Source organism: Numenius arquata, chromosome 12 (assembly GCF_964106895.1).
Source record: "Numenius arquata chromosome 12, bNumArq3.hap1.1, whole genome shotgun sequence".
NCBI classification, from domain to species: Eukaryota; Metazoa; Chordata; class Aves; order Charadriiformes; family Scolopacidae; genus Numenius; species Numenius arquata.
In genome coordinates this window covers 30714926-30741836 of record NC_133587.1, presented here as the reverse complement: position 1 = coordinate 30741836, position 26911 = coordinate 30714926, and the positions used below count along the sequence as shown (strand labels likewise).

Genomic DNA, 26911 nt, shown 5'->3' with positions numbered 1-26911 from the left:
CCTTCACTCTGCAGTTAATTTGAATCGTTTCACCATTTCTACCCAAAAGAAATATGTTGTCAGGCCACACTGAACGTTCACTGAACTGTGCAAACTCCATTGTCCCCAGTGAAACCCATGAAAAAACGTGAGTGGTATCTGTAAAATCCTTTGACTTCTGACGGCGTTGAGTCAGAGATTGCTCAGCAGTTCCGCTGGTGCCGATGTTACACTGGTGATGCCCCCGTTTTCGCTCTCTGTTGGTTCTTTTGCGTTAACAGGACCCCAAAGGACCGTGAAGACCATATGATTTTGGGCGCCTGCGGTTGCTCTCACCGAACACCGGGAGAAAGCTGCTGTTTCCAACAGCGCCCGTTCCCCCGGTTCAATGCCTTGCTTTCCCCGTACTCAGGCATGTGAGGAAGAGCAGGGCAGCAGGCGCTGCCCGTTCACCCCCGGAGTCCACCAACCGGGGACCCGGGGTTTCGCGGGGCTCCTTGTGCCGGTTCGACGCCGGGGCCGCGGCCAGGGGGCCCCAGCAGGGCAGAGCGAGGCGGAGGCCGCCGCAACCCCCGGGGCCTCAGTCCGGGCCCCCACCGGGAGGGTTCGGTCCGGGCCACCCCCGGACTGCCGGGCGGGTCGTGCCGTCCTCGTCCGCCGAGCCCCGTCCGCTTGGCCCGCCCTCCGGCGGGGACCCCCGGCTCCCCCCCGCCTCCCGCCCCGTCCGCGCTGCCCGGCGCCCCGCGGAGCCGGCCGGCTGCCCCCGCCCCGCTGCACCGCCCCAAGCCTCCGGAGCGGGGAGGCAGCGCCGCCGCCCCGCCCGCCGCCGCTGCGCGCCGGGGCAGGCGCCGAGCAGGTGGCCGCAGGCAGCGGGCAGCGCCGCGGCATGTGAGCGGCCCCCGGCTCGCCGCTCGGCCGCGCTCCCCCGGGAAGGCAGCACCGGCCCTCCCTGCCCTCCCCTTCCCCTGCCCTCCCCTCCCTTCCCCGGGCCGGCCGCGGAAGCAGGGCGCCCGCAGCGGCAGCCCGGCGGCGGCCGGGGGCTGAGCGCCGCGCCCCGCCGGGGGGGCGGCCGTGGCGGAGGGCGGAGAGGAGGAGGAGGAGGAGGAGGAAGGCTGCACGGGGCCGGAGGGACGCGGGAGCCCCCCCGGCCGCCCAGGATGAAAGTCACCGTGTGCTTCGGGAGGACGCGGGTGGTCGTGCCCTGCGGGGACGGGAACATGAAAGTTTTCAGCCTGATCCAGCAAGCCGTGACCCGGTACAAGAAGGCGATCGCCAAGGTGAGGGGCGCGGGGAGCGGCGCCCGCGATCAATATGGCGCTTCCCGGAGCGGGGAGGGAAGCGAGGGGGAAAAGTCCGGGCTGCTCCGCCGGGGCGGCGGGAGTGGGGCCGGGGGCGGCCGGCGGTGGCGGAGCCCTCCGGGGAGCGTGTGGCCGGCGCCGCCGAGGGGAGCCCGGGGGGGGGGGGGGGGGGCGGTGGGCCGGGGCGGGGGGTGGCCGCTCCGCGGCGGCCAGCGCGGCTCCCCGCGGCCGCGGGCGCCTGGCGGGCCTCGGCCCTTTGTTCGCCGGTGCCTGGCGGCGAGGTGGCGGCCCCCGGGGGGTGCCGGGGAGGGGGGGCGCCCGAGCCCGGCCGGGAAAGGGGCGCGGGGGCCGGCGGTGCCGGCTCTGCCCCGGGGCGGGCGGGCGGCGGGGCCGAGTCGCCGCGGGCCGGGCGGGAGTCGCCGCGGAGGGCTGGAAATCCAGCCCCAGGCTTCCCGGCCCTCCAGGCCCGGCGGCGGGAGGGAGCGGGGGGAGCCCGCCGAAGGGGCGTCCGTCGGCGCCCCGCGGACCGCCCCCCCAGCGCCGGAGCCGGGTGCGGGGGGCCCCGCAGCGGCGCTCCCGCCCGCCCGCGCAGCCTCCGCGCCTGCCCCGCTGCCGGGGGTGCGGGGGGAGGCTCCGCCTGGGCGTGAGGCATCCGCGGGGCGCCGGGAGCGACGGCCCGGCCCGCGGCGGGGCTGATCCCCGGTGCCGCCCGGGCTCCCGCGGCCCCATGTTGAAATCCCTGGCTGTGGGTGTGCGGGCGGTTGCACACTTGGCTTTCCCTCCATAGGCGACTTGTTGGGCTTTGTTTTTTTCCTTCCCTCTTTCTTTTTGTACCCCCCTCCGCCCTGTACTTTCTTCTTGTTGCCGCAAACTTCTTTTTAATCGTCTGGTTCCCTGGGACAGTGTGACCGTCGTTGGCTGAGAACTTGAGCAGCGCTCTTCCCCTTCGCTCTCCCTGATCCATCCCAGCAGCCCAGTGCGCTTTTTTTCCCTCGGCCCCTTGTGACACACTTTCCACTTCTGAACCTGGAAGTTTTGTTTTGGCAAATGCTGACTCCCGGGCTCTCTGAAACCTGCGGTGGAAGCAATAGTGTGAACATCATATTGATTGGTTTGAAGTGATTCCCAGGAAGATTTTTAAGATCAGTTTTCTCAGAGTTCCAGTTCTGCAAGGAGGAAAAGTAACTTGAGGTTTCCATTACCTTCCCACTTGATTGCTGAAGGACATGGTTTTGCAGAGAACAAACACATTCTCTCTGTATTTTTAGTATTCCTCTTGTAACACAGTTGTCATTCTGTCTGGAAAAAGAGTAGAAGGATTCACTAGGATATGGCCCTGGCTACCTGCCAGCTGTTATTTATATGTTTATGTTTATATAATGGATATGGTAATTTACCTGCATGTAGGAGACAGTGGCGAAAAGTGCCTTTCTGTTTAAGGTAAACCAGCGTCCCTTGGGGGGGGGCACTGAGTGCCTCATCTAGCCATTCAGGTGAGAAGTGTTTGCAGAATTTGTTCGTCAGTGTTACAACCTTGATAAAATTAATTATTTTGATGTGTTGTGTTCCAAAACTGTGGCCCTGAGTAACTCGGGTGGCACTGGGCTGCGTCCTGGTTTCCGACTGTTAAAATTGCATTAAGGGGTAGCAATTAATGTTGTGCAGTATAATGTTAAGCCTGGAAGTGATTGCAGTAGTGAGCACGGGAGAAACGCATGCCAGTCGCCAGGAGAAGGTTGGGTGGTTGCAAGTGGTGTGGGTTTGTTCAGGGAAGAAGTGGCCCACCTGTGGAAACATGAAAAATTCAAAAGGTAACTTTTCTTCAAACTTACTAAAAAGACAGTTTGCAGAGGTGCAGCCAGGCTTTGACAGGCTCCTGGTCCCCAAAGATCCCAATCTTTGGTTTAAAATGACACAGTGGTTTTATTTATTAGTACTTATATGGTGGTTATGCTGTATGCCACTGGTATGGATTTGAGGTAGCTGTAATTACTGAGATTGCTTCTATTATATGGAAATACTGTGGTTGAAAACACAGTGGCAGAGTCCACAGACTTTCTCTGAGTGTTCTGTACAGTCCCTGTCAAACCTTTGAGCTTAAATTTGCTGAACATCGTGGCAATGTTTATGTAGTAAGGAGGTGGATCCTCAGTGTCTCTAAGTAAATGTATAGTGTTGTTTGCTGTGCTTGTTGGAGAGTAACATAGCAATTTTATGGTTTCAATGGCAGAATTTCATAGATGACTGTCTTTTTATAGCAGTTAGGCGTTTTTTTTTTCTATGCTAGCATAGCAAATCAGCAAATTGTCACTTCAGAAAGAGACAAGAGAGGGGACAAAGTGATTCCTAAACTGAGAGGATTAAAGTATATGTGCACATACGAACATACGCCCTGGCAGCTGCTATCAAGCTGACGCCGAAATCTACTTCACCACCACTGTGCTGTTGTGGAAAAAAGTGTATCTGGTGGAAGCTTATTCAAAATATTTGATTTAAGTTTATGGTTTTCATACTTACAGGAAAAACAGCATTTCTCATCCTGCAAAAATGCATGTGTCTGCTGTATGCAGCGGTTCCTTCAGGAGAACTGCTCGAAGCTGCTGAGCGCTGAGCTGCCAGCCCTTCTCAGATTCCCTCCCGCTTTGTCACGGTTTCCAGGTGGTGATTAGCAATGAGCGATCTGCACGGGCAGCGCTTCTGCTGTACCCCTGCAGTCGTGGTGGGGCAGCCTGGCATCGTGCCGGAGGGGTGCCAGGAGCGAGTAACTGCAAATTTTGGACCTCAGCTTGAATTTTTCTGACTTGGTGTTATTTAAGTTGATTAGATGTGGTGAGGATGAAAAAAATGCATATGGAAAATAATCCAGATAATAATAAGGTTCTCTGCTCTGTAAAATTTTAAGAGTTAAAAAGGCTATGGATAACACCCCTAGTTATGGCAGTTAGTTCTGGATGCAATTGTCTTTGATTAGGATTCATAAATTCATTTTGGATTTGGATTTGGAAAACATTCATTATGGATTAACGCTGCTGTCAGTACTAAATCTTTAAGTGTGGAATAAGCGATTACTGTGACAGCCTGTGCTTGAAGGTTGGTCTGTGTAGCGTGTAAAGGAAATCTTCCTGTTCCTTTGCTTTTATTCCAAAAGAAGCTTTGGGTCTGAAATGCAGTCTGTTTTTTTCTGCAGGCTGTGTTTGTGGTGAACGGACAAGCGAATGATATGAGAGGTTTGAAAAGTCCACCTTGTCCAGGGCAACTGGAGCAGGGAAAAATTGATCCTGCTTATTGAAACATCATTTGCCTGGTGTTACACTGATGGTGCTCTGTCTGGGCGGCTGAACCAGCGCAGCCTCTGGCACCATTCGGAGTGAAACGAGCACAGTTTGGGCAGGGGGCAACCGGCCTGAGAAATGGTGTGTTTTCTAAACTCTGCTTGTCAGGGGCTTTGCAGGTTTTGTGTTGATGTAGTTCTGCTCATGGCTTCCTAGCAATTAATTTAATGATAGAAAAATGCTGGTGAGAAGGTAAGAGGAGGGGAAGTCAGCCACACCTGACCAGCTTAATGTTACTGGTAAGAGATGGTGGCTTGCCAAAGGGAGCAGACAGACAGGCAGCTGAGATGAAACTTATTTAGCAAATGGTTTTAAAATGTGGAAAAATATTATAAAAATGAGGTATCAAGTAACCCCTTATCAAAAAGAAATAACTGTACATCCTGTAGCTTTGGTTTGATCTAGTTGTAGGCAGAGACTTTTCTGACTTTTTTTGGTGACTTTTGACTATCACCATAGTCTTTGTGTGCTTTGGGTTTTTTTAGATATTGTGAGCATTTCAGCTTTTATCTTCTTTTTCATGCAAATATAAATAAACATGCATAGGTAATGGGTAGGTATATTTTTTTTTTCAATTTTTAGCATTACTGTGTAATACTAAATACATTACATCTAAACAAGAATGGTGAAGAAGAATACGAAATAGGAATTAGTAGATTTACAGGAGTTGTTCAGTGTCATGTTCAATCCCCACAGGAATTGTTCAGCTTTTTATGATAGTTAGTCTGATGTCCTGTGTATCACGAGCTTGTAGTGATGTTCATTGACCTTGTATATAACCCTGGTTTTTCTAGTTAAAATAAGTAAATTAACAGTTTTCCCACTGAATCAAAAAGATTTTAGGACTCTCTTCAGACACTTTTCCCCTCCTCTCACCAAATGCTGTGGGAGATGAAGTGTTTGGGGGTTGGGATGTTATATGGAACAATGCCTGAATTGTTAATTTAAAAACTGCTGTACCTTAATATTTGTGAAAAGAAATTGTAATCAGCTCTTTGATAGCGTTTGAAGGTGGTTGCTGATAAGAGAGCAGAACTAGGGGGGAAGTTGGCTGTGTAAGCAAATGTAACAGGTGTCAAATGACCATATTCTCACTTAATTTGTGCATAGGAAGCTCAGGCCACCCAGAACTTAAAGCTTCAACACTTTGGTAGGTCTGACATTCATCGGCAGGGAAGCGTGAGAGGGGAAGGTTGTAGTCTCAGTAAATGTGTGCAGCTTTTTTTTTGTTTGTTTGTTTTTTGTTTTTTGTTCCCCCAGTGCCAGCTAATTGGGATTTTCCAGATTATTTGCTTAAAAGTCAGCTCCCAGACAGTAGGTTGTCTTCCAGGTACACAACGGCGTCTTTGATGCTTTCTATATTCTGCAGAGCAAACAATTTCACAGTTGCTCATGAGTGTCACTGGGGCATCATTTATAGGTCCTAATACACAGGAGTGGGTTGGTATGAAAATCTGCCCATTTTACTTGGGTTTTGTATTGGTCTGGGCACAGTCCCCACTTGAGCCTGGTGGCTGGGTTTTGGGCACAGGCTTAGCTGGCTCCTCCACAGTGCCCATGCAGAGACCCCACGGAATTGTAATAAAAACGCTCATGGGCAATAGTGCCTAAATTTAGCATAAAGATGATCTAATTTTTTTTTTTTTTTAGGATTAGATTTCATTTTGGTATCTGCATAATTCTTGAGCCTGTTTTCAGTGAAAAGAAGTCTTGTAGACTGTTTTCAGAATGTGCATGAACCTTTTCCACCCCAAAATGGAACCAGAAACCCCCAAATCCCTGTCACCCCTGCTGCTCAGTTGACTGTCAGTTTAGTTCTAGCTGATACCACCAGGATGAAGTCTCTGGGTTCTGTGTTGAGTAGTGGCTGGTAGTATTTCAGTGATTCACCGAGCTCAGCCAGGGGAGCCCAGATTCCCCGGGGCTGCTGGTACTTTTTTCAAGTCGGCTCTTGACCTCTTTGCTGATGCTGAGCTCCCAGCAGCGGCACTGAAACCCAGCTGCCTGGCCATGTCACCCTGCTGCGGCTCAGTGAAAGCCACCAACAGCAGTGGGGAGCTGCTAATTTAAGGAAGGAAAGTACTGAAATGGGTCACAGTCGCTTCATGTTTAGAAAGCTGTTGTGTGATGCTGCAGGTTTGGGAGTTGATGGTGGAAACACAAGGCTACATCTTGCATATAGCAAATTAATTCCCTCTGCTCATTACAGAAAACTTCCTTTTAACCACTTGTCGCCATCTCCCTCTGTGTTTTCAGCCAAATGAGTGTTTTCCTGTCGTTGCTCGCCTCTGAGTACAGGTGACTCGCACATTGCAGGAGAAGTTGCAGGGTGAAGGTGGGAATGAACCTTTGGATCGAGCGTGGCAGTGGCCGCAGAGGTCTTCTGCGTGGGGGCTTTGCTGTTGACCAGCACTGTGCCCGAGGGGACCTGTGGCTTGGGAGGTGGGGACCTGCAAAAGCTTTGCTGCAGCCTCTCGCCTCCAGGTCTTGCCTGTGTTCAGCCATCCGTGGTACGAAGCATGAGGCTTCTCTTCAGGAGGCCTGAGAGCCACGCTGGGGCTGTATCCTTGTTATCTCATCAAGAAGGGTAAATGCTTTTCAAATTATCCAAGGCTAATACATAGGAAGACTGAATTCTGTAATGCTTATTAAGGGGGACATAAGAAGTGAACAGCATTCAAGTCCTTCAGCTTTGAAGGTGTTTTCAGTGAAGGGTATGTGTGGTACTGCTGTGGTTGGCCGATGCGCACAGTCCCTATCTTTAGCTGGATGGGGTACATCATTGCTTTCAGCGTGGCATTATGTGGTTACTCAGTATTTCAGCATTACTTAATGACGATCGAAGTGAAGTGTGTGTCTGTGGAAGAGTGGCTTGAGAGTGATTTCTCTTTGAGCAAGCGCAGTGCCTGGCTGCTGTGAGCAATTCCTGTAGCTCTGAGGGGACGATTGTGGAGGAGCCCGTGAAGGTGCTCCTGGAGAACAGGTCCTGGAGGCAATTTGGGGTTTAGGGAGTTGCCAGCCTCTTTTCTCCTGGGCGATAGCCTTCCACCAGTGGAAAGCCATCTGATTCTCATAGCTTTTTACGCTTAAACTTTGGTTATAACGGTCACAGATGCTTTAGTTCTGTTATAAAAACACCACTGGAAGTAACACTTTCTCAGTTGTACCAGACTATGACATCTTTTGGTTGAGGCACATTTAATCTGGTAAAATAAGATGGAGTAAATGGGGGAGAAACGCTGGTGATGTTAGTTATACAGAATACGGTTCATGTAGCTTTAAAACAATTTCCTGGTTCTTCAAAGGAAAACAAACCTTTTCATCCAAATATAAATTGAATGGATAAAACATGCAACAATGCTGAACCAATGCTTATGTATATTGAAAATAAAGTGGAATTCTTCTAACATCAATCCAGAGTATAGCACAGATGTTCTCACTCAGAAATATTTTGTGAGCAGTAAGAAAATAAAAAGTGGAGGAAAAAGTATTAAAAAATTCTGCAAGATACTTTAGGGCATCTGTGCTTTTTTTTTTCTCCCCCCTTCCTTTTTGATATACATTATATATTTTCTTTGTTTCTTTGAGGTCATTTTACTGTAATGCTCAGCAAGTCTGGTACTGGAAGATAGATAAAAACCCACCAAAAACCAAACTGCCTTTGAGCTAAGTTACATAATCCGGTGGTGCTGTTTAAAAAAAATGAGAAAGAAAAAAGAACACAGCAGCACAGATGTACTTAATACTTGTCAAAGTTGACTAATATTGACAGCGAAAGGGAAATAAGTCAAATTCTAAATTGGCAAAAAAATAATTTTAAAGTAACAGTGAACATTAGGGCCTTTTTGTTTTTGAGATAATCACATGAATTTTACTTGTTACAATACTTTAGCAGTGTCAGACTTTTTCCTACTGGTGGCCTTAGATCTCTTCTCAAATTGATTCCTGATATTTGTTAAATCAGAAATAATTTTAATAACTATCTTGTTGCAGTATTTGCTGTTGCTCTTTTTTAGTAGCAGGTACATGACTAAGTTATTTCCTACTTCAGTTTCTTATTGTAAAGTGGTACATATTAATAACCTATTTAGTACCAAACAAAAGGAGAAATGTATCCCCTACTAAAAGCTCTTGGGCTGCATCCCACACACTGCATCTCAGGGCCGGGGTCTCTGGTGGAGAGGAAGAGCAATAAAGGCCAAGTGTTTTTCTGTGCGAGGGGGTGCGACTCTTGCTGCCCAGGAGTAGGGATGAGCATCCCATGGAGCTGGGCCCTGGGATGCTGCTGTGGTCCTGCTGGGCACTGAGCTCTGGCTCAGTGTCTCCAGCTTGTCAGGACTTTCATGGGAATGGAGAGAGGTCTGGCAGAAGGGAAATGACTGTGGAGAGAAGGGTGACTTTCCGTAGGGGAGGAAAAAAGTATGGGATGTCCTTGGAGACTGGTGAAAGGAAATGCATTTGGGGTAATGATAAATGGATGTAACTGCTGGTGCCTTTTCTTTAACATGAGAGTGAAACAGGAGTTTGCATGGAAGCAAGACAGTAACGGAGTAAATTAAGTACTGACAAATGTAAAGAGCTGAAGATGGGAAGAAACTGGTTAACTTGGTGCCCTGGAGGTAAGTGGTCAATTTAGGAAGAGGATCAAAAGTTGACCTCAGTAGTACAACAGATGTCACCTAAAAGGCTTTCTTTTAAAAAGAAACCCATGGAATTTATTATAGGAAGCTTCCCTTTTTGAGCAATAAACTTAATGAAAGTAGTGAATCTCTGATTTGGTAGGGAAAATAGACACTATTTTGGAAAAGTGATGTCACATTTTTGGACATACTTTCCACATTCTCTCACGCTCAGCCTGCTGCTGATGCAGCGAGATTTTGAATCCTTTGCAGGAGGAGCGAGCTGGTACATCGTTAGCAGTTTTCTTCTTAGGTGGCCGCATTTATAGGATTTTTGTTCCAGGTATGCATGTCTTTACAGACTCAGAATGGCAATTTAAAATGTTTCTGGTGTTCATGTTGTATTACTAATAGGATAAAAAAAAAAAAAAAGTGATGTGGGTATGAAGTGTTTTAAATGGAGATAGAGCTTTTGGGAGTGCCTGTATATTTGTGTGCGCACCCACTTAGGTGTTTTCGTTTGTTTGAAGAAATGTAGCAGCACTTACTAAATGAAAAAGTAGTTTCACCTTACCCCATCTTTTTTGCATGTGCTTTCAAAGTTGTTGAGTTACTCTATCTTCCCCCTAGGCAAAGGCCACATAATGTTTTTTTCTTCCCTATTAAATGTCAGAAGCAATATCCTACTTGTGAGAAACTTGCAGAGATACACCTCTTTGTGCATATAATGAGAAGAATGACTTTGTTCCAAGTTCTCGAAGTCCTTCTGAACAGGAAGGAGCAGGAGCAGAATTTCATGAAATGTGGAAAGAAATACTTCTAGGGATGCTGGAGTGTCTCTAAGACCAAGTAGCTTGAAAGTTTTGTTGCTATAACAACTTAAATGACAGTTTAAAAAAAAAAAAGAAAAAGAATGAATTGGAAGCTTCAGAACCTTTAGCTTCTTTAATAAACCGCTAAGTGGAATAACAAGGCTTGATTTAATTTGATCTCTCCAAGAACCTGTTGTACCAAACTTTATTTGCATTTTTTTAAGTGTGCATTTGTTTGTGCTGTCAGTTTTTCCCCTCTGCCTTCCTGTGAAGACGGCTTGCCCACAGCTGCGAGCACTGGGAGAGCCGCCAGCTACCAAGTACCAGGAGAAGAGTTTAGGCAGCTGGGCTGCGGTGGCCAGCCATTTCTGGTGATTGAGCCTCTGGCTTTGGTGCTGCGTTCAGTCTGTGAAGATGAGGAGGGAAAGGATTTTACACACCCACCCCCCCCCCCCCCCCCCCTTGAATTTGGCTCTGTCTTTTGGCAGTACCAGGCTGCTGGAAGACTTCAACACAAGAGACTCCTCCACTGTCCTCACTTCAGTCAGAGTCCTGTCTTCTGGGCATGGTGCAAGTTAAGAGCATCATTTCCAAATCCTATATTGAACATTTTTTTCTGTCATTAAGAATACTAATTTGAGAAGATAGGTTTGATATTTTCTGCCCTCCCTGAGTTTCTTCAACAGCAGCTTTTATTGCTTTTTCCAGTTTTTATTCAAATGAAAAATAGCACAGATAAATGTGGTCTGTAATAATTATGGAAAATTTGAAGTCTGAACTAAGAAATTGCAAGAAAAACTGGACTGAGTGAAGTAAAAGCTTTTAAATTTGAAATTGTCTGTTAGCCTGGGCTCTGTGTTGTGAAACAGCCAGTGAATGTGGTTTTAAATGTCTATAACCGTGTGTATGCAAAATGTTTGTATGTTTAAGTGCTACCGTTTGTTTAAAGAGAAACCCTATATTTTCTAGACTTAGCTAACCTGGTCTAAAAAGAAAATGTTATGCTCTGTATGTAAAAGAGTGTATTTAACTTGTGGTTATATTAGGCAATGGAGTAGTCTCACCCAGTGCACAGCACTCGAACTCAAGAACATAATGCTTTGGTAAACTAAAACCAGATGTTAATATGCCTGAGATGTTATTGTAATCAGTGTTTTATAAATCTCTCCCTTATTAGTGTAGTTGTTTGAAGTAAATTCCTGATGACCCTTTTGTTGCTTTGGTGGTGTTACAAAATAGCTATTGTTACCATTTAGCAGGGGGGCTTTGAGCTAAGCCACAGATAATGAGCATCCCGGATTGTATCTTTTAGGGTTTATAAAATATTTAGCTGAAAAGGCTCCTGGTCCTCACCTTGTCTCTGTGGAGGTATGAAGTTTCCTTTGCTGGTGGAATTCCCTAGCTGGGGAATGAAAGCAGCAGCGAAGGGGAGCTAGCTTTACGAAAAGCTAATTTGTGCCTAGTTAAATATTCTTTTGATATTTGAATATGAAGTAATTAGCTTGGATGTACTGCTGTTTACCTTTTAGGATTTGGAGGAGTCTAAACAAGCTGATGAAGAGAACTGTGTCATAAATCTACTTTTGAAATATTTTTTGAGATCGTATGTTTCAGACTGGGACTGTCTACTTTTTGTGGTGTTATTTTACTGGTGGCCAGTGACTGCTGGGAGCAGTGCTGAGCTAAGTGGCTAAGGAGAGGTTTGGGCGGTGGTCTGGTGTCTTCCTGTGGGCCGTATGGGGCGATCGGATAGACCCCTGTGGGAATCCCCTTTCTAAAAATGCTATCAAGGTGGCTGTGTAATTGCTTACGCATGGTTGCTACTCTTCTGACTTAAAAAAAAATGTTGTTCAATATTTCCCGTAGCCATCTACTGTACTTGAGCCCAACCTTTAGGAAATGGTCTGTTTCATCCTAAATTACTTCCATTTCCTAATTCAGTACTTGCTTGGACTCATAGCAGAACAAAATAAAAAAGGGGATTTTTTTTCCTTTGTTTTATGTGAAAGTTGTTAGACTATTTTGAATCTGTAAATAGCAATAGCTAATTCTGTAAAATATATGTCCTGTTTTATGGCTGTCTGTGTTTCCCCTTATTAGACCATGTATTATGTCTGTGATGAGGTAGTGTGCAAAGACTGCTCTAACTCTAGCTGCCTTCACAAGTTGCTTCTGATTCAGTGTGCCAGTGTTCTGGTGCCTTCTGAAGGGCTTTGTTTCCAAAGGTTGGTGGATGCCAAAGACATTGTGAATAGCAATCCTATTTTAAGACACAACGAGTACACATTTTTTCTTGATCACTTTTGGAGATTGAAGTTGTGTGCGATACTGAAATGAAAAAAATAAGTTTTTCTGTAATTAATTAATGTTTTACAAGGATGCTGTTATTAATCCAGAATTTTCCTGTTGCTTTTTCAAAAAAGTGTGTTGTTCCATTCTGAACTCCAGTGCGGAGTGTAGTAATTCACTTTGTGTTTTGTGTTATTCTGGGGTGTAAGTGACAAGCTGAGACAGGGAGCAGAGATCTGAAATCAGTTTATAATAGGCAGCCCTTTGCAGCCTGCCTTTTACCCGAGCACTACTCGCAAAGACAGGCTTTGGTGAAGACCACATGGCTTCGGATTTGTAAACTGTGCCTAGGTGCAATAAATAGGAGGGTCTGTTTTTTGCAATTGCATCTTGGCATCAACAGCCCGGGGAGTCAGCCCGCTGCTGCTCATCTGCCTACTTTGCAGTGCATGGGGAGCTGCAAAATCAAACACTGGGCTCGAAGGTGCCAAGATTTATCTATTTTAATGCTGTAGCTCCCCTTTCACTCCTTCTGAGTAAGCAGGCCTCCAAATCCAACGTGATACATAAAAGCAAAGTTGTGGGGTCTTCCCCCCCCCCCGCCCCCAACACCTCTTGCATCCTTAGATATAGTTTGTTCTGCATCATCACACCTGCTCCCAGCCTCTGTCAGAGAGCAGGTTGCAGCTTGCAATTAAGTGCTCCCAACATCTGTTGGTGATACGCCAGCAGCAGGACAAGGCTTTTAGCTTCGATCGGCTCTGCTGGCTTGGGAACGTTGTTAAATGGAGAAGGGAGAAACAAAATATCGGAGTCATTTTGAAATAAATGTAAACTAAATATGCAGAAGGAAAAAGTGGAACTAATAAAATTTACCACTTCAATTTCTTTTTTAAAGCATGGATTTTAATGCATATTATGCTCAGTAGAGGAGAACTCTTCTAATTAAAACTAGATCTGTGTTTTATTACTTCTTTGGCCACTTTAATGATGATGATACTATTTAGCAAGTGCTTCAAGTAATGTTTGTAGCTGTGTACTAGGTCTAGGCGTAGGACCGGTCTGTTTGGGAAGCCTTTGGAACTCAGGCTAATAAAATCCACTTGAAATTCAAATGTTCAAAAGCATGGAGACTTTTTCTCTTTGTGTCTTTACTTCCACTGTTGCCCTGGTCACTGGACTTGAATTTCCAGAGCTGTATCCAGGCTTGCTGCTGCCGAGCTGTACTTGCCGTGTGCCGTACAGGCACCAGCTCTGTTACCGCAAGGTGAGCGGTGGCTCCGATCTGCAGCGTGGTTGGGCTGCCACGGCATACTCTTCTCTAGTAGATTAATGTTTTTTACCGCTTGCTTTCATGATAGGATGACCTACTTGAAATTGCCTTTATTTTTAACGTGGAGGTAAGATTATACATACAGATTGTACAAGTTGTTAGTAAAGACCCAATGTTTTGTGTCCCTGCACAGTTAAAAGATTCACTAATGCATCTGTTATTCAGAAATCAGAGTGTCTTCAGAGAAGTTTAATGTGACTTCAGTAATATGTTGTAAAATTAATGAGAGAGAGTTTTTTTTCACGGCAACTATTCCTTACTCCGTTTTAACAAATCTCCAAGTGCACAGGAACCTGAGGCTTGGGAAGAGTTATATGTAGAAATGAACAGGGGAGACTAGAAATGCTGTGGTTAGGATTTAAGAAAATGGTTGCAGTGTCTTTCGGTTCCTTTTGGAACCGTTGGCTGAATCCTGTGGTGAAGATGCAGGAAATATCTAGTTAGTTTTGCTTCACTGATGCTGTGATTTGAGAAGGGAAATGTATTCGTCAATGCCCTGCTTTTTCAGGTGTGAGATGGGGCACAGAGTAGGAGTGGGCTCCTTTTAATCCCTGCTTTCCCAATGCAGCCCTGCATTAATTGGGAAGCCCTGTAGGTTTATTCGAAATACAGATGATGGAGGACGGGAGCGCTCACCTGGGAGCAGCGTTGTTCTGTGGCTCATTCTCTGCGAGGACCTCGTTAACTGCGTTTCACAACAGCATGATGTTAATTGCAGCAAGTGGGTACTGCATGAAGTTCTTCTGTGGTTTTTCTCTGCATCTTTGCGTTACCTTAGGAAAGAGAAAAGTACTTTGTTGTACCGGTTGTCTGTGCCGCAGCAAAGCTGTGATGCACCCATCAGTTATAACAGCTAGGAGCTGCTGGAGCTGGGAGTTGAGCTAGGAGCTCAACAGCTCAACTAGGAGCAAGGAGGTGGCTCTCCAGTGCCTTCTCCTCTTAATTTGGTAATTTCCCTCTCTGCTTCACCACCCTCTCCCTTAAAAAACCAAATCCACAAACAAACGTCATAGCGTGAGTTTGGCAAGTACATAATTAGCCCGTGGAGAAGGGAGGCACAGGAGGTCGCTGCATGGTCCAGGACCACACAGGCAGTTCGGCAACGAGCTGGAAATAAAGTGCCGACCTGCTGACTCCTTAACCGCAAGACTATCTTTCCCCTCTAGTAAGGATGTGGTAAAATATCACTGTATTTAATCCTTCTGCTCTCCTGTAGCTCAGCCTCTGTATGAAAAGACATGCCACGCTTCGCCAAGCTGAAGAGGGAATATTTTGTGGTAATGGGCTGTTGAAAAGAAAGTCTCTTCCTCTTAGAAAAGTGTGGACTCCATCATGTTAAAGTGCTTAATAATTTCTGTTTCCTATGTAATTTTTTGCAATTTACTCATACTGTGGTTGAAACTTTTATACAGTAATCTGTACTTGGCAGTAAGGATGTTAATTCCAATATTGCATACTTGTTTAAATGTTTATAACAGAATGAAGGCAAGGAAATGCTGATGTTTGACTTTATTCATAAATCACTTTAGATAGCTATACTAGTGTTGGGTTTTTTTAAGCTAAGTGATACACTGAAGCCCGAAGGAGATCTATCAGTGATGTATTTGGCTCAAATGTGAAAAATTTAGAGAAGGGAGAATATTGATCCATGCTAGTGGAATTTAAATCTGTGTCCCCTCCCCCCATTAAAGTGCTGTAATTTTCTTCTAATATAGAAGTGTTGTAAGTAAGATGGTTATGGGCAAAAAAATGTGAGGTAGTCAGTAAGTGCTCTAATTGTGTTCAGCTGATGCTGGTAAGAAAGAGTTGTCTGCATGCATACACATTCATTTTAGATTGATGGGGTTAATTGCCTTGGTCTCAACTTTGCTTGTAGACTACTGTGCTCCTGATGCTGATTTAAAAGGAACTCAATCTACCAAAACTTTTTAATCCCTTCTGCATGCAGTGTTGAAGAAAGCATGTTTTCCCCTTGTAGATGTAAGCTTTCGTTGATTATAATGTCATATTCGGGATCTCTATATTAGGGATAAGAAAACATGCAGAGCTGCAGTAGGGCTGGAAAGAGCAAACAGGGGAGTGCTTGCTATAGTACATATTAAATAATAATAATAACAAGCCCTGAAAATTGGGATATTTCAAATTATAATTCCACCCCTAACCAGCTTTTTAAATGACTGGTTTGAGTTTAGTAAGCGGTGATTTATTCTTTTGTGTTTTAAAAAACATCCTACAGCACAACTGCAGATTATTATCACCGCTTTTGTTGAAACCTTCAGGTTCTGTTAACAGCTGTCAGTCGTCATGTTATCTCCAGCATTTTGCAAAAATGCAGCTGGTGGACTATGCAAATGGAAGCATTTACTAAATAATTTTAGATGACATTATAACCATTGTTCATCTTTTGCCGTTAGATTTTGTATTTTCAAGGAACTCTGTACGGCTTTGACAAGCACGCTGTTATTAGGCATGAGGACATACAATGCCGACTAATTTCTTGCAACTGGGTAGCCTGAGAGATTTCAACGAAATCTAGTTACAATGATTTACATGTGTTATTTTGTGTTTCTTCCTTGTTGTGGCATATCCCTCTTACTCTGGACATCTCCCTTCATTAGAAAGCGCCTGAGAAAATAAAAGCTGCTTGTATTTAGATTTAACCATCCTGGAGTTAACAGCGATGATGCTTTGTTTCCTTTGCTGCCTCTGGAAACAGAACTATTTCTGACCTGTTCAATGGCATTGCTGTTCCTGGCTTTTTCATCAAAACTAGTTCTGTTCTACTAGTTCCTAGCTATTTTTTCTGGTGCAGTTTCCGATTCTTGAAATTGATTGTTGCACAACAATGTCCCTTTCCCTTGTATGCACTATATGCACATCAAAGGCTCTGGTTTAGAAGGTTTCCTGGTCCTTGTGCATTACTGAGTTACACAGTGATGCTATGGAAAGAAATCATAGAGAAAGTAGTACTTCCCTTGTGGTCGTTGCTTCATCTACTGTGTCCTGCTTTAGAGGAAAGGAGGAGATGGTCTGCAAGTGCTTATAGATGGTGTATAAACTTCTCTTCCTTTACTCTGCCATACATATATATTTTATTTTTTTTAGGCTGTCTCTGGCTGTCTTTTAGATTGTCTTTGGCCTTCTTTTTTGCTGTCTTAAACTCAGGCTATTCCCTATACCAGAATAGTAATCAAGGAATTCTGTGTTGCCCTGTTAATCCTGCATCCTGATTACATGAGCTCTTCCTTAAGGCATGCAATAACAAAACAGAAGGGGTGGCTGGTGTGCGGGAATGATTACAGCAGCGTGCTTTCTGCCCAGGCTTCGTCATGCTCTTACGTGCTGTGCTGTTCTCATACGCCTGAACTAGCCGTGTGAGGAGATTGCAGCCGGACGGATTTTTCAGCTACCAGCAGTACCATCATGGGAATGTCAGTGCAAATGCTAGAGTCATGAGTTTTAACAAAAAGTTGAGTTTTATTGAAAGAAATTGAACTGCAATGGATGGAGATGAGTGAATACGTGGTGGTAGCACTTTGCCAGTTCAAATGCTGCTTCTTTTCTCTGCCCTGTAGTTTGCAAGTGGGATATGTTTCCAAATGGACATTGTTCTGATAATGATTTAAAAAGGATATTTCTGTGTCTGTTCTATCCCATGATATATTTATATTGAATTTGTACACCGTTAAGTAACTGTAAACTCATGTGTCTGTTTTTTAACAGCTAGTGAACTTTTTTTCATGTAAACACTTTTACTAACGTTAAGAGGATGCACAGTCAGCATTTCAGCAACAACAGACAGAAAATGCATTGGATGAGTTTATTGCCAAGCAAGCCGAATATTGAAATCAATGTTAGGAAAAAACCGACAAACAATCAGTGTGAGGGAGGGAAAATGATTTAGTTAAAAATGTAAGTAGATAATTGTCTGTATTATACAACTATATACTCTTCACTGAAGTCCAGAGCCTATAAAATCAGGTATGTTCACTGATTTACAGGTTGCTCAAACATGACTGCGATCTGAGTCGACTGAACTTCTTTCATAAGAGAAAGCAGCATATCCTGAGGATCAGAAACACTGAAGGACACTCCTTGTTTTGAATCCTGTGTTTCCAGATGGAAATGGAAATGCCACATTTTTCTTCCTCTCCCTCCTCTCTCCCCCTGGAATTGATTGTAGCTGTAGAGCTAACAAGGGTGGACTGCCTGCTTTCACAAACCAAGCACACTTCCGTACAATTGTGTTATTTGCTTGCTGCTTTATCAGTCCAGGGCAAACTGTTCAATCTATTTTTTTACAGCACCTCCTTTTTATTACACTTGTACAGAGCACGGGCTTGGTTCTTAACATTCAGCTGGACTGCATACAAAAACATAAATAGGAGTCATCCCAGCTCTGTCAACCATTGAAATACCTTATCTGCTTTTCTGTTTTAAAAAGCCAATTCATAACTCATCTGCCAAGAATAAAAACTTTGCAAACATCCTACAGTTTGTGCTGTATGAGATTTTGAATTGAGAAATTAGTCTGCTACGTGTCTGGAATTTGATATTTACATATTGAATCTGAAAGGTAGGGCATCTGAAAGAGAAAACAAAACCACTTTTGAGTCTCGGGATGAGCATATATGGGACCAGTCCCCTACAGGAGAATGATTGCTTTGTTGTAGCGTGTTATGTGATCAGGGTCACATTTGGTTAGAAGCTTGGTAGAAACACCCTGAAATTAGAAGAATTGTGTCTGGGCAGAGGCATCTGCCAGTCAAGCTGTCAAATTCTGGAACTAAACTCTTATTTAGCATTGTATGACTTGCAATTTCTTCAGGCAGCCCTGCAGCTGGATTCACGTCATGTCTTGAAATCTGTGCCGTGCAACTCCCCGCCATGAGCAGAGGTGGCCTTGATCCCAAAGGTGACCCTGTGCGGTTCCCAGCTCTGAGCAGGGCTGGTGCTTTGGGTATGTCTGGATCGCTGGGGATTACTGGTGTGCAGAGGCAGCAGGCAATGGGGGTGAGCAGGAGAGACAGAAGGATGTATTTATACTAAGCTGTTGTGTGGACTGTCCGTGTCTGTAAGCCTGCTCTTTGGAGGTGGTGAATGTCACTGATGTCACTTGCTTGGGTCACTCTGCAGTAATACCTGTGGAGGGAGGTGCTACATGTGTGGTTGTGACATCCAAGGTCAGAGGGGACCTTATGCTTTGTTAACCTGACCCTGTGTCATTACCCTTCCTGGAGTCTCTGTGGAGTGATGTGCCTGAGTGAGTGACAGGCACCCCTGATAGCTTGTCCAAAGTTCCCTAGGGATGGCTCTGCTGTGGTTTGAAGGACCTCTACTGAAGTTGAAGCCAATGCATTTCTAGGTAAATGCCCTGGTGAGCGATTTTCTTGTTATTGAGAATGTGCAGAGTATTCCCAGTCTGTTTTCAGCCTTGTATTTGGTCGTTTGTTGAAACCAGCATGGTGGGTATTTGGCTTTCAGGAACACATTCTATTTGAACTTTCCTGGTGGCACTGGAGGTCCCCATGAATCAAATTCTTCTGTGCCTGTGGATACTTGCAGGTTCTGTGACTATATTCAGCTTTCCGCTTCTGGGTAAATAGTTTAAACCAAGTATCATCAATATGGAAAACTGAAGAGAAAAAAGGTAATGCGGTAAGAGACTACACTTGATCTTGCAGTGGCTTCTCTTCAGATACAGTCTCACTATCTTTATTTGGGCTCTGGATAATCACAGGGTTGAATTTCATTGGATTTCAGTTACAGGAACAGGGTCCATAATTAAGGAGTAAAGTAAACGGTTCTGAGGGTCAGGTTACTGATGTTTTGAGGAGTGACTACAGTGACTCCGCTTAATTGTTGTTTAAGGGCTGACCTTTTATGGGCTTCTATTAATTTATTTTTTAGTGGCATGGCCACTCTTGCACTTGCACACGTAAACAAAGGCCCTACTGAAGTAGAGTTTTCTTGCTGTCTTATCCAGGACCAATTTGGGTTTTGTTCTCAAAAATCCCCGAAGTTTCTAGAATGTGTTTGGAATGGCCCACTGAAACATGCATGAATGCTTTCCTGTGATGGAGAGCTTCCAGAGGAGTGCCATGTCTCGTCAGAGTGGAGGAGTGGTGGTGCATGGAAATGCTCGGTTATTCAGAAATCTGGCTGCTGCACTGTACCAGGTTGGGTTGAGCGTGAAGTTTGGTTTTGGGGTGAGTTGGTGCTACTGGCATCAGCTGCTGTAGATGGCCTGCCTCCCCTCCTGGGTGAGGGTTGGGATTTCAGCCTTCCTGCTGGTCCAACTGACATGCTCCTAGTGAGAGGGCTGCTCCAGCTGCTGAGTAATCTCGTGAGCGTAAGGATCCGCAGGACGCCTCTCTCCTTTCTAGAGAAAGAAATCTACAGCGATGTAAACCAGTAAATTTTCTTCTAAATTTTATTTTCTGCAGTTCTGCTGAATTGCTGTTCATGCTCATGAGCAATTCAGATGTTTTCTGCAGCATCTCTGCCTTTGTAGCTTTGTGCCCACAAATGTTAAAACCCTTTCTCTTTGAGGGAAGCCCGTTCACTGGTGAATGGAGCCAGAGTTTCACATAGCTGCTTGCAAGGGCAAAAGAAAAACCAGAAAATCTGAGCACGGTTTTGTGGAGTTTGCCAATCAGCTTTCACACAAGGGATGAAGCTTTTTTAGCATTCACAAGCATTGGTGTCTCCAGGCGCTCACAAATGTGCAACACTTGCTGCTTTAGCAATACACGGCTCTTGCGCAAGTGGGACAGGGAATGGAGCCAGCTGGCCCCGAGTTCGGGATGAGAGATCTAAGAAATCACAGGTCTCGTAACTCCACACGCTGAAGTGTCAATGCAATGGTTACTTTAGCACATTTATCAGTTTTTTATTTTAGATTTGAGGATCATGAGCAGTGAGTTCTTGGGATTTGCGTTCCCATAGCCTTGTGTATTGACAGCTGTCCTTCAGTAGTGACAGTCTCTAGAAACACATGCTCTCTCATTGCCTGGAAGCCACCTCAGAGACACAAGTTGCCCTCATTCATTTGCTGCACAGAAATGCTAGTAATTGTAATGGAACAGGCTTTGAGATATTTGATTGTAATCAGGTACTGGCATATTTCATGCTCTTTACTGGGTATATCTCCCTCTCTCCCCTCCCATATGATTTAGGTTAAAATTTGTCCATTTGCAGCTGTAAATGTGGTTCTGAAAACCAAGCAAAATGTTCATTGCAACATGGGACATCTTGTGTTTCCTGGACTCAATCTTGTTAGAGAACATCCAGACTCCTCCTGCTATTGCTATTTCACAGAATTAATATTCTCCCCCATCAGTATTTTTAATAATCTTAATAATATAAAACCCCAAAACTTTACTATCTTGTGATGCTAGTATCTCCTTTTGTTTAATGAAATGATGTTCAGAGCTGAGTGCTCTGAACTTACGTAATACAAAATGTGAATCATTGTGAAAGAAACCAAACCCAGCATCATTGCGGAGGGTAAATGCCCTGCTGGTTAAAGGTGTATCTCTGCAATCGGAAGCCAACGATAAATTAAATAGGGAATCAGCTAGCACAATAACTGAGTCAGGCAGCCAGCTCTGTTCGGGTGAGGGAGTAAGTGTGTGTGTGTGTGTGTGTGTGGACTCTGGGCACAACAGGGCTGTGTTGAAGCTGCAGGCGTGTGTTGAGAGAGCAGGTTGAACTTACACGCTCACACTGAGGTGGGAGTGTGTACCAAGGTATCCCTGAGAAGGAAGAAAAAAGGTCACATTGCCTCCAACAGGGAGAATAAAGATACTGATTTTTTTCATTGAAAAGGCTCGTACTTGTCAGGTTTTAACCACTGAGAGTGTTTGCCACTATTAAGTCTAAAGTCAGAGTGTGTGAGAGCTGTTGCACATCATTAGATGCACACGCTGCCAGTGCCAAAATCCTTACCCTTGTATTTTATATTCCATACTGAGAATTAAAACCCAGTGTGGAAGAGTTTGGAAGAAAGAGTTACCTGGGTTGGTCTGTGCAACTGTCAGCTTCTCTTGGGTAGCTTAAGATACTTCTGTAGCAGTTTCTTATATTAAATGCAGTTGCTGTACACAGGGACTCTGCACAAAGCTCTAATTGCAGCCCTTTTTTTCTTGATGTTAACAAATCGATATCCTCATGCTGAGGTAGGTTATCTTCACCTCCCTCACCCCAGCTGAGTTTGATGTGTAGAGCAGAGTTCAGGTAGCCTAACTGTTTGTCTGCCAGATTGGTGTCTACAGCTGGTCTGGGCACTGCAGTCTCTGTTTAGAGGTGGTGCAGAGAAATACATCATTTTAAGATGGGATTCACCTTGTCCTGAAGTAGCCGTGTGAAATAGCTCAGCTTTTAGAGTTTGGGAGCTGGCTGCAGCATGGCCGCAGTTACTTAGGCGCACACACTTCCAGTGCAGACTGTCCGGGTTGCTCCAGTGGATCCCATCCATTACGTGTGTCCTCTTGTCACAGGTCCCCTTTTACACCAGCGTGTGATCTTGCCAAGTGGCTGCTTGCTATGTGTAAAAGTTAAGCATATGCATGGAAAAAACCCAAGCTCCCCCAAGATCTCTGTTGCCAGCTCATTGTGTGGCCATAGGCAGGTTGCACTTACTCTTTACTTTGTATAAAAGTGTTTGTGCCTTGCAGGATGGTGTGAGGTCTGGACGACGACTGTATGAGATTGTATTTCTCAACTTGTTGCTGAAGTACGGACTTCTCTGTGCTCCGGGGAGTACTCAACTCCATGGAGCTGAACCATGTTGAGAAACGCTTCTTTCCATCTGTTCTTGGGAGAAGGGATGAGGACTCCCCAGCTCCTCCCACCTGAGACATTTACTCATATTTCATCAATAATTTGATGTGTTTCTTCTTTTAAGGTCAACCATTTGTGAATCAAAATGTCTAGAAAAATCACACATACATTTTTCCAAATAAGCTTGGATAAACCAACAGGTATTAGTTCAGGCTTAAAAAGGAAGCATAATAACCAGCTCATATCTACCATCTGATTTTTTTTTTTTTGTTGCTGCTTCCAAGATGGATAAAACTTGACAATGTCTTTGTTACAGATAGTAGAGGAAATAATTTGAAATTTCTTATTTCAACCAAATAATGGACTGAACTGAAGTGTGTTTTGAGATCTGCATCCCTGCTCTTTCCACAACTTTGAAACCAGACAGCTAAGTGGTGATGGGATAGAGGCGAATAGGTTTTACACATGCCTTACTCTTACATGTGACGTGATAAATACATATTGAGAGCCCTGGAAAAAGTGCAAGAGAAGTACGAGGGTTGTATAACTGCTACTGTGTAGTGAAAAATGGTGTCAATCAGATCCGTAGGCATGTTGAAGCAGATCTAGAAGCTGTTTGAAAAGAAATCAGGGCAATTGTTCCTTCTAATGTAAACATTTTGTAACTCTAATTAAAAGGCATAAGAAGAAAACAGTTGCTCTTGCAAGTAGGGAGTTGTTATATAGTGTGATGGGGGAAACAAACTGTATTGTTTTGCAATTTATATAATGTAATTTAAAAAATACAGTTGTTGTATTCTGTATACCCTTATGGATGTAGCCAGTGTCAGGTAACCCTCATCTACAGATAACCCGTTGCATAGAAAAGCAGGTCTGTAAAGTTGCAGGCTGTTACTTGCACTGTTTGGGAGTAAAGTTGAAACTAACAGCTTCGTAAATTTGGTAGTAAAACTTTTTACAGTTCTTTATAAGAGTTTAAGAAGGAAATCTTTCATTATATCTGTTATGACTGGGCATATATGCTCTCACACACAGTCAAGTCGTCACCTTACGTTAAATTCAAAAGTACTGGGAGGTGAAATCCTCATTTGCAGTCCTGAAGTTTCCAGTTCAGGATGGACAGGCGTTGGGAGTTTTGTACCACTGCTAGTGTTATTCTTGAGCTGAGATTTTTGTAATCCATATTGTTATGTTTATTGGTTGCCATTGCTCAGCAAAATACTGAGAATTGTTTCAGGGCTGTGAACCTAGCCCTTTCCAAGCCTGCAGTTTACAACTGAAACAAAATTTCAACTGCCAGAGCTGTATTGTGTTGAAGCTACAGAGTCTGGAAGATGAAAATACATTTCTGTTTGTTGCTTTGCAAGGCATGTCTTCATTTATGTGAGCAATGAAAAACCCTGCTGCAACCTATTTGGTTTTTTTTTTTTTTTTTTTTTTCCCCCAGTAAAGGAACCCCCCACAAACTCCACCTCCTTTCTCAAGACTGGGTACTGGTATGTCTATCAGGGAGCTTTCTCTTTGGTTCTGCGATGGTGCTCACCATAATCCTTTGTAATCCCCCCCTGTGTATCACTGGATGATGATGATGATTATTATTATTTTTCGCAGTGTGGGTCTTCCCCAGTGTTTTTCTCCATGGGATCTAAGTGTGTGTTTGAGTTAGCAGATGAAGCGTGTATGCTGGCGGGCACTGGGCACTTGGGAACACAGCCGGTATTTTAAAGCAATTCTGCTCCTCAGCGCAAACAGTCCCTGTGATCTTTACCTTTCTTCCTCAATTTCCATTTGGCTTTGTAATTCTACTCTGTTCTGGAACACTGATGTTTATAGTGGTTTATAGTGGCAGGTACTGTTACTATAATCAGTGAATATATACATGAATTACTGAATCTCATGTATGGTGGTGTCATTGTGAAGCCAGAGGAGCTGCTTATGTGATGCTGACAGCATGGGTTTTTGAACTTGGAGCTGTTTGTGTCCTTAAAAAGGATGTTTTGTAGCTGTGAGATCTTGTTTCTGTGGATCCATTGAATAAAAGTGCCAAAGTAAAGGTGACAAATCTGAATTTACAGTGTTTTTCCTCTGGGTACTGTGAACAAATACAAAGTACTAGGAATGGCAATTGCAGTGAAACAGTAAATTTGGATGTAGGTAGTGGTCGAGTGCCAGAGAACCCATTGGTATGGCGAAACACTGGTGAAGGGTGAAAGATGCTTTGCCATCTTCAGTGACCTGTGGAGCAGTCTGGGTGGCACACTGGGTATTTGGGCTAAAAACGAAGCGCCTTGCCCATGCACAAAACTTGCCTGGTCAGGCCTTGCTAGCGTGAAAGTTCACACCAGGTAAATTCTAAAATTTTGAGTTTAATACTTACTTCCTTGAAGTTTTTAGTTTCTCAGGTTGTTCACTTCAGACGTGCACAAATTTGAGGTTCTTGGAACTCTTGCTGTGCCAACATTGCCAGGCCGATACAAGTGGGCTTTGAATGTCTTAAAGTTAATAGTGGTTTGAAATGAGTATTCAAATTAGCAACTCCCAGCCTTAAAACGGGCTGCTCTAAAATCTTTTATGTTCTGCATGGTGGATGTTCAACATAGAATTATTATGAATTACTTAGGTGCTCATTAGGTGCTGGTAACCGAGTGAAAGGAATACTCTTTTCTAGTATTGTAAAAATACATACCAGTATCAACACTGGCCTGAAGACGGAATTCTTCCTTCCAGGGAAAAGTTATTAGGTGTATCTCTTTCAATTTCATTGCGTTCAGGTGTTGCTCATTTTACTGTAAGTTTAAAGCTTATGGGGAAAAAATGATGTAGTCAAACTCTCAAAAACTGTTAAGAGGTACTTCGTACTTCACCAGGGAGGTCGGTGTGCGGCTGCCTGCTGTGATCATACGCTTTGGCTTTCTCATTTCCAGCATTTCCTCTTCATTCAGAGTGGTATTCTGCCCCCTTGGCTCTCTAGCCTGGGTTTTGAACTGTGGTTTGAGAACATTTATAACAACTGCCATTACTTTGTAAAATGGTGTATACTTTCAGAACCAGTAGGTAGCTGGGGTGGGGGCTTCTCTGACTTTTAGGGTTTTGTTGTGGTTTTTTTTTTTTTTGGTTGGTTGGTTTTTGGTTTTTTTGGATACCATCACTGGCAGTGAAACAATAGCAGGTCCAGGCTCTATGCATTTGCCATCCTAAGGGCGTTTTTTGATGTTAAAACATGAAATGAGTTGGTTTTCACCTGCACTAGGAGCCTGTAGCAGGTTGACTCTGGTAGAAGTAGCAGCGCTTCCCTCCTCGGTTGGAGGGAAACCAGGAGGGAGGTGGCGCACAGCTCTCCCCACTGGGCTGCAGGGACACTGCGTGAGGAGAGGACAGTCTTCTGCTGAGAACGGGTTGGAACCAAAACAGAGAAAGGTTTTTTCGGGGTGAGGTGAGCAAGTGGTCTCTCTAGGAGAAGCTTTGGAAAATGTCAGCAGTGTCAGGAATGGGGAAGAACCTGATGAGCAAGTAGGGTTGCTCCCAAATGGAGAAGGGTAGGATGTAGCCAGAGGCAGGGAATAATAAGGCCAGGAAGGATAATTATCCCTCCGGTAATGCCTGTACTGAACAGGGAAGAAGGTTCAGTTATGGCCCTGCCAGCAACACTTTGAAGTGGACCAGAAACTGCTGTAGCCTTTGGACAAAAATTGGGAGGAAAAAAAGTTGTGAAAGACTTTTCTCTTTTTTTTTTCTTAAAAGTTCATCGGAGAGGGCTGGGGGAGAGGAAGGCAGAACAGTCTGCCTGCAAGGAGCAGGATCAAGGAAGCATTTGTGCTGTACGTGGAAATAAAGACAGGAACGAGGAAGAGAAATGTTTGAAAATTGCAAGTTTGTGTGTCATGTGTGATCATGGGAGAGCTGGAGGAAAGTGAAAGTTGCCTGAGTGTACACCAGGGTGACTTCGAGTTAAAGTCAACATGCAGTCAATTTAATGTCCTCCTTGAGCTTGTGAAGGGTTTACCATGCTGATGCTGCCGTCGCCATGGAGAACTCCAAAAAACGCCACCCAACCCAGAAAGCCAACTCACACTAAGACAGACTATTCTTCCCTGCAACCAGCTGGCTTTTTGTTTCATTTGGTTCACGTTCTAGAGGTTAGGCATTAGTAACACCAAATGCAGGCAGACAGCATCTTTCTGTCTTCAAATACTTGTACACTTTTTTCTCTTCCCCTGTTTAATAGGAATGCTTGATATTCACATTCCTTTTTCTACACAAAGGGAAAATCGGGGCAGCAGGATGTCGGGACTATATTGCAAATACTGTGCAACTGCAGATCCCAGTGAAATCAATAGGAGGAATATGTAGAGTTTTTTCCAAGTCTGAGCTGTGAGTTATTAATCTATAATTATTTTAAGAATCCTTGGACTTGGAGTAAAAATTCCTGCTCTTTGGCCATTGTTGCCTTCTGCCTCTCTGCAGC

The 26911-nt window shown here is 44.6% G+C and overlaps 1 protein-coding gene across 10 annotated transcripts in view; it reads left to right on the top strand.

The window, feature by feature from the left end:
• Positions 1 to 1071: 1071 nt before the first annotated feature.
• PARD3 (par-3 family cell polarity regulator) overlaps positions 1072 to 26911 on the top strand; it is a 458715-nt gene continuing 432875 nt past the window's right edge. For all 10 annotated transcript variants that reach the window (XM_074156981.1, XM_074156982.1, XM_074156980.1 and 7 more), the window contains exon 1: positions 1072 to 1256. In XM_074156981.1, coding sequence (XP_074013082.1) covers positions 1137 to 1256 — 120 coding nt within the window. In that variant the 5' untranslated portion in view covers positions 1072 to 1136. The remainder of the gene's footprint in view (positions 1257 to 26911) is intronic.